This window comes from Kryptolebias marmoratus, linkage group LG17 (genome assembly GCF_001649575.2).
Source record: "Kryptolebias marmoratus isolate JLee-2015 linkage group LG17, ASM164957v2, whole genome shotgun sequence".
NCBI lineage: Eukaryota > Metazoa > Chordata > Actinopteri > Cyprinodontiformes > Rivulidae > Kryptolebias > Kryptolebias marmoratus.
Window position 1 is genome coordinate 4583284 of NC_051446.1, and position 8170 is coordinate 4591453.

At 38.6% G+C, this 8170-nt stretch overlaps 1 protein-coding gene across 1 annotated transcript in view; it reads left to right on the forward strand.

Moving 5' to 3' along the window:
- The window catches only part of ndufaf4 (NADH:ubiquinone oxidoreductase complex assembly factor 4), a 5365-nt gene extending 4340 nt beyond the window's left edge, over positions 1-1025 (forward strand). The window contains exon 3 of the mRNA XM_017432752.3: positions 405-1025. Coding sequence (XP_017288241.1) covers positions 405-710 — 306 coding nt within the window. The 3' untranslated portion in view covers positions 711-1025. The remainder of the gene's footprint in view (positions 1-404) is intronic.
- Positions 1026-8170: the final 7145 nt, after the last annotated feature.

Below are 8170 nucleotides of genomic sequence, written 5' to 3' on the forward strand. Positions count from 1 at the left end.
GCCCGTGCGCATGTTATTTACCTGTGTTTACTTTTATTGTGGTCATTTATAAAGCTGTTGGTTGGTTAAACTAATTATCATTATTCATAATAATATACTGGAACAAAAAGTCATAGCTGAAAAAGCGTTTCATTATTCAGTTTTTATTTATGTTTGCGATGATCCGATGCATGTAAAATTAATAAGGTGACGAAACACTCCGGTGGCCCCCCCACCTAGAAAATGAATCCGGCACCACTGTCTTCCATGAGAGATAGTCCTGCTGTGAGAATACAAATCCCAGTCCCAACGGACAGCTTTTCCTGTTTATATTTAGGCGCTCCCATCAAAATCTCTTGACAGTTATGTGTGTTTGAAGCAGCATGTTAGATCTGAAGTAAATTACACTCTTTCTGTTCCCCCAGGCATCAACGGAAGCAACTGTGGGTACAAAACTGCGGCGGAGGCCGATCAAGTTTAGTTTTCCTGTGAATACATTTGGTATAACGGAGCTGACGGATGTTCCTAAAGGTAAACTGACCCTGGCCGAGGCTCTCAGGGTCCTCGGTAGCCACCAGCACCAGCCTCACACGTGGACCCCTGAAAAGATTGCACAGGAATATTCCCTGGACTTAAAAGATGTCAAATCTGCTTTAGAGTTCTTCATCCCTTTCAAGATAGAGGTCATACCTCCCAGCAGCAGAAGTGCCAAGCAGATAAAGGGTTCGTAAGCTGAAAACACACATGGAAGGCTGTCCCATCCTGGAACCGGCTCATATCAAACATCAACACTGTTCCACTCATCTTCCACCAGGGTTGACAACTTCTGGAAGCTGCAACCAACATGGAGATCTGTTTTATTGTCTGTACTACTGGTACTGTCAGGAAGAAAAATGCAACTTTAACTGTTTAGGTGACGAGCAGAAACAAGCCTGTGTAAAATGAATTCATTCAATTTAAAAAGAGAAACACATTTTGTGAGATTTTCATTTTGGGTGATATAAATTTGTGAAATTCTAATAAAAATGTTTTGTCTGGGAAAATTTTTCTTTTGTAAAAATCTGTCATAAATCAATCATAGTTAATGTAAATTGGCATTTGAAAAAAAACAATTAAACCTCTCTCCAGTGACAGTGAAATCAAATTTTTACAAAGTAATGCCAATTCAGTAAAAATGTGTAATATAAGTGATTGCATTAAAAAAACCACCCCCTATAAAATGACTGTCCTAATTCAATTCAGAGAAAACGTTAAGAAGTTCAAGTGAGAGGATGGATACAACACATTCAATCTCAACAAGAGTTTACCAAGTGAATGGAATAACTCATTTCATCTGAGTTTTCTTCCACAGTAACTTTCTCTTTGCCACTCTCCCATAAAGCTCAGTCTGGTGAAGAACCAGGACAACAGTTGTTTTATCTCAGTCTCTCCCATCTGACCTGCTGAAGCTTGGACCTCCTTCAGAGAGCTCACAGGGGTCTTGGTGGTCTCTCTCACTGTTCTCCTTCTTCAGGCTCAGTTTGTAACGATGACCTGCTCTTGGTAGATTTATACATGTTCCATATTCCTCCCATTTCTTGATGATGAATTTAACAGAACTGGGGATGTTTAGGGCCTTGGAAATCCTTTTGGATCATCCCCTGACTTGTACTGGTAAAGAGTGGCAAAGAAAAAGTTGCTGTTGAAAAGGCTAATTTCTATTGACCATGACTGATTAAAAATGGCTACAAAAGGGTATAACATCCAGGGGGTGAATACTTTTTATAGACACCTTAGTTGTTAATATTCCACAGATGTACTGACAATAAAACTATTTTAAACTGAGGAAAATAAAAATTAAAGAATATCCTTAAAACATACAGATAAAAAGACCAACAGGAAATTTATAGATGCTTTGTCATAAAACTGTTTTTTTTAAAAAAAGTCTTAAATATCCAAATGGAGAATGTCAGAACAAATTATTCAGCCTGTTTCTCCTCAGGGGGTTTTCATCATGGCAGCTTACAAGAGAAACATCTTAACAACATGAAGATTGTTTGCTGGGAATATGCATATCATTATAAAATAAAGACTTTCTTCTTGTGGAGGTGGCAGTATTACATATAAACAATATTTAAATTTATCATTCTGAAGACCTGCAGGTGATTTGATTTAATGTTTTAGATTTAGTTCTTAGTATATCAGGATATTTTTCAAACTGACCTAGTTTTTACCACATTCTAAAAGGTTGAACCCTCAAGTGAACAAAGACACTATCATTATGTAATGGGTCACAGGTGTCGCCACGCCCTGATGATTAGGCCTCCATTAAAGGGAAGTTTGTTGGTGTTTGTTCCTGTGAGGGATCAGGTGCTCTCTGTTGGACACATGTGGGTCGCAGTTTTAACATGTTTTGGGGTATTCGACGCTGCAGAACAACTGCCTGAGCTGAACGTGTTTTTATGATGCAGTTCCATTTGCTGCGGCCTGCTGCCCTTAAAGTTTTGTTTTCCTTTTGTTAGTCCGCCCTGTTTCTTTGGGATTGTTGTTTGATGTCTGTGAGGGCGGGCTAAATATATTTTTTTTTTATTTGAACGTTTTGTTTTTTACTTTTGGGGTCACTTCCCTGATAAAACATTTCAAGTCGCTGTTTTAAATGCTTGAGACCTGATCCTATCTGTTGTTACTTTGGGCTTGAAAATGCATGTGATGATTTTGCAGTGAGTCACTAAATAAGTTTGCTGTGGAGGGTTTTACGCGGGGTTGTCTGCCTGAAGAGTGTTTTTTTATCGGCTCTACAGGAATAACAGTGACTGGATGAAGTTGAATGGGAATTCCCTTTAATTTGTTATAATAAACATTGTTCATCGACTTTACTGGTTTCAATTATTATTCCTATACCTGCGGGATGTAACAATTATTTAATAAAAAAGAAAAACTGCATCCAGCCTTGCTGTTTCCACAGGATAGTAGAAGTGGAGTATCAGCCAGGAGCTGCTGATCATCTGTTAACTGGTCACAATGAGTTTTATCAGTTTGTTGCTCAGGAACAAACAGGTGTGTGCTAACACAATGCCAAGGTGGAAAGACATCAGCAATGACCTTAGAGAAGCAACTTGCTGGTCAAAGGTCGTTTCCAAACTATTTGGAGTCTGTCGCTCGACAGAGAAAAAGTTTATTCACAAGTGCAAAACATTTAAGACATCTTCCCAGGATTGATTATCAATTACACTCACCCCAAGGTCAGACTGTGCAATGCTCCAAAGAATAAGCTCCATCTCAGACTCTACAGGCCAACAGTAAAGGTCATGGCAGGATAATTAGAAAAAGGTTTCAATTATGGCTTGTTTGGGTGGGTTGCAGGAAAAAGCCTCTTCTTTTTACAAAGAACATGACAGCACAACTTTGGTTTGTAAAGTTTCATCTGAAGGACCCAGCCTCTCGTCTCTCGTCTTCACATCATTGGACCAAACACCTCTCTGTCATCAGCCTGTGTAGCAGCTGCTGTGCAGTCAAGTATCAAAAAGAAAAAACTTGATCTTTCTAACTATTGGCCAATATCTAAATTACCTGTCATGTCCCAAATTTTGGAAAAGGCTGTTTTTAATCAACGTCAGACCGTTTTAGCCACTCATGATGTTTGTGAAGAGTTCCAGTCTGCTTTTAAATCCCATCATAGCACTGAGACAATACTTTAAGGATCTTTTTTTAACTGTTGACTCAGGTTGAAACGTTTTAGATATTTAGATTTAAAATTTTAAATGGTCGATCACAACATGTTATATACATTATTAAAGGCTTGGTTCTATTCTGGTTTAAATGTTATTTTATCTGTGTCTATGAGGGAATACTCTTTATCCTTGGCACCTTAGTTGTGGTGTACCTCAAGGGGTCTGCTGTGGGTCTTTATATGCTGCCTTTGAGAGCAATATTTGAAAAGTACAATATTCCTTTTATACTAATGCTGATGACATCCAAATATATATTTCCCTTTTAAATTGGATGCCTCTGCCCCACTGCAGCCTGTTCACATGTCTACAAGATGTCAAATACTGCTTAACTCAGAATTGTTTGACCTTAAATGAAAAAAAGACTGAAATTATAGTAATTTGGAAATCCTCACCCTCTCAATGAGTGAACTGATATCCTCTGACCCCTTGCTCCTAATTGTTTCCCCACTGTCAGAAATCTTGGAGTGTTTTAGACAGTTCTTGTGAAAAAAACAATTTTTATCACTCATGTCAAATTACCAAAGCAATATCTTACGTTCCTCCAAAACACCTCAAAACACTTATCTATGCCTTCATCACTTCTATATTGGACAACTGCAATTCTTCATATTTTGCCTTTAGCCTTGAAGAATTATCTCTCCTTTGCCTGCAGTTAGTTCAGAATGCTGCTGTGCGTCTTTTAACAGCTACTAGCAGGCATGACTACATCACCCCAGTTTTAGCAGATTTACACAGGTTGCCTGTTTGTTTTCATATTGACTTTGAGGTTGTTTCACTCACTTTTAAAGTTTTAAGTGCCTTGGTTCCCATTTATTTAACTGAACTTCTTGCCTTTTATAACCCTTTAAGAGCACTGAGCTCCTCCAGGCAGATCCTAAATTAAAGCACAGCAGGTCGGGCCCCCAGACTCTGGAAAAACTCGTACTGCAGAGTTTGTACACTCTTTTAAATCCTGTCTTTGAGTTCCATATTGTCTTTTGTTTTGTGGTGTTTCCTTGTTTCAGCTTGTTTTTAGCCTATTTTATTGTACCTGTTAGTTGTTATGTGTGATTTTCTTAATTTATTTTCTTAATAGTTTTCCTTGTTTGTCTATGTGCAGGTTGTAAAGCACTTTAGTCAACCTTGTTGTTTTTAAGTGTGCTGTATAAATAAAATTGACATTGACAAGACTTCTGTGTCTTTTGGCCAGATGGGATGAAAGAACAGATGTTTACCTATAATGCACAGTGTCATGTTTGGAGAAAACCATACCTTCATATCAGCACAACCACCTCATACCAACTATTAGCTCAGTGGTGGAGGGCTGATGGTTTGGGCTCCTTGAAGTCATTTAGATGACCCTGAACTCCTCTGGAGACCAAAGGATTCTGGAGTCAAATGTGAGGACATGTCTGGGACTTTAAGAGAGCTGAGCAGAAACTAATGTCTTTAACCCTCAATGAACTGATGTTGGAAAGAAGTGTGGGTCAACATTTCTCTACAACCACGTGAAACTGATAAAGTCCTACTGACTGTTGCGTTCTTGCTTCTTTGTTGGATTAGGGACTGGAACCAGTTTTTTTCACACAGCTTTAACACTTTGGTTTTGTTTAATAAATAATGACCTGGTGGAATCTGTTGGGTGTTTTTGTACACTTGAGGGGTATTTCAGGCAGCACAGGATTATTCTGTCATTGAAGTAGAAACAAAGCAAAGATCTGAACAACTTACTTTTAAGTAAATTGTGACAGTGTCTATTACGACAAATGTGTAGGACCCTCCTGGTCTGCAGAGGTCTGGGACTGACAGAAGTGGTCCAGACTCCCATCAGCCACAAGCACCAGGGGCTCACTGATGCACATGATCCTGTCTCATATTACTGAAGGTGTCAGAACACATTGTTGTAATCGGGCCCTGCAGGCTCTGCAGACTGCTCAGGAAGGCCATGCTGACTCAGATTTACTGTTGAAAATCTCTAATAGGCAAGTGAGCACTAAAACTGTCTGACAAAACAAAGACGAGGTTACCCAGTCAGCTGAACCATTTTCTCTGTACACCGTGTGGACGACCAGGTTTGTGTGCATCTTTTACTGAAACCAGGATGCACTCTGGCCAGGTAGTGTCCTGACATCCATCTGAATGTTTCTTTGATAAGATATGATTAAACTTACTTAATTTAAACTGCATTTAAAACAACAAAAAAACAAAAATGAAAAACTAAACAATAAAATAAAAGACACAAAACAGACAAAAACCAAATGTACTGACCAGCCAAGTCCAAGATAAAGAAGCCATACAAGCAGTCCAAAAAAGAGTAAAAACACCCAAAACTCTCACATATTGTTCTAAGTGCTGGAAAAAGCAGTTGCTGCTCAGCTACAGTTCCCCCTACAAAAACGATCTTTACGTTCACAGAACTGTAACCTCCTCCACCTTCCACAATCTAAATTAAGGACCATGGGAGATCAGGCTTTCTGTGAGGCTGCACCCCATCTCTGGAACTCCCTCCCTGACTATCTGAGAGCTCCTCAACCACTGGTTGACTTCAAAAAAGGCTTAAAGACTTTTCTTTTTAAGCAAGCCTATTCTCCCTCCACATGATTTTATGATGATGATTTTATCACTTATTTTAGTTGCACTTTGAGATTTTTGTTAATGAAAAGTGCGTTAAAAATTAAATTCATTATTATTATTATTAATAATAATATCACACAAACGAGAAATTTATAATAATCAAAACAAACTGATTTATGACTAATTTAAAAAATAACAATAACAACAAATGAGATAAGTATACGTCACGCAGGAGCTGTTTTTTTTATTTCAATTCAATTCAAAGATACTTTATTAATCCCAAAGGGAAATTAAATGTTGTAGCTCATAATCCTGATTTTGTTAAAGAGTTGTTATAGATGCTGATGGCTGTGAGCAGGAAGGATCTCTTGTAGCGGTCTGTCCCGATTTGTCCTCAGTCCTGGTGTCCTCAAAGAGCCCCACCAGGTGAGCCTCGCTTTCCTCCTGAGCCATAATGGCCGAGCTCTGGAAGCTCTGGAAGCTCAGGTCGGTCTTGAAGTCCTGGGCGATCTCCCGGACCAGGTACTGGAAGGATAGCTTCCGGATGAGCAGCTCAGTGGACTTCTGGTATCAGTGGATCTCCTTGAGAACCCGGTACCGGGCCTGTAGCGGTGAGGTTTCTTCACTCCGCCGGCCGGGGCGCTCTTGCTGGCAGCTTTGGTCGCGAGCTGCTTCCTGGGAGCTTTACCTCCGGTGGATTTACAGGCAGTTTGCTTGGTTCTGGCCATGACTGGACTTCAGGGTTCTTCACATTTAACACTTGTTATCATGGTTACGCATCATAACAAAATGTCCAAAAGTAAAAAAGGTTTCAGTAAAAATCCTTCCTGCTGCACAGCATCCAATACCAGAGGAAATAAAGATCCAAAGTGATTTACATCCAGAAAAAAAGAGGAATAAAGTTTTTTAAAGCAATATCTCAGAATGAATGGAACAGAGCTACTCCAACATGCAGCCACCTTGAGCGGCGCAATTCTAGAAGCCTATTATTAATATTAATAATATGTTTAATAATATGTTCACTATAATTTGTTGAAATAAATAATATTTATTTAAACAAACAAACAAACAAAAATAAAAATAAACTCAGTAAATGGTTTCACTGATCTTAAATACAATCTTCACAAAAACATCACTTCACAAAACAATCCATAATTAACTTCACCAAAAGAGTGATTTCTTAGTTCTTAACTCATCACGAAGTCCATCCTAGAACTGAAACAACTGCATTCAACATTAGTTTGGACTGGACAACTTTTAATTATTATAAAAAATCCTCATAAATCATATTGTTCTCCTCTTAAATAACAAAAAAACTGAAAAGAACCAGGAAGGTTATTTTTTGCAAAGTGATAAACAAATTTTATTGTCTTTTAAAACACAATAGCTGTCAATTTTAACAATCTGGAGCAAAAAAAAATTATTAGTATGTTTATTAAAAGAGACTGTATTATTCTGAAAGCTCTATTCTGAAGTTTAATTATTAGGTCTAAATTTGTTTTATATGATTTACTCCAACTTTTAACACAACATATATAGCATTACAAAAGAGCAGTACAATATGAGCAAACATTTCATCCAATAATTGTCAAATTTTAAGCAAAAAAACAACAGATTTAGAGGACTTCTTTTTGATATAAGCTTATATGTCATAAGCTGCGTTTTTGGACCAACTTTCTTCTCATATTTCCATGTATTGAGTTGATGTCTCCATCTGTCAGTGTTTTTCCTGGTCAGCCAGCTTCACCACCTCCACCTGTCGTCTGCCTGATGACTCACAGCTGCTCCCGCTCAGCCTCGGTCCTGATACACCTGCCTGCCTGCCTGCCTGCCTGCCTGCCTGCCTGCCTGCCTGCTGGATTCCCCTTCAGTGGATCATCGTTCTGCATGCACACTGCCTGCTTCTCCTTGTTGTCTTCATGAAAGAA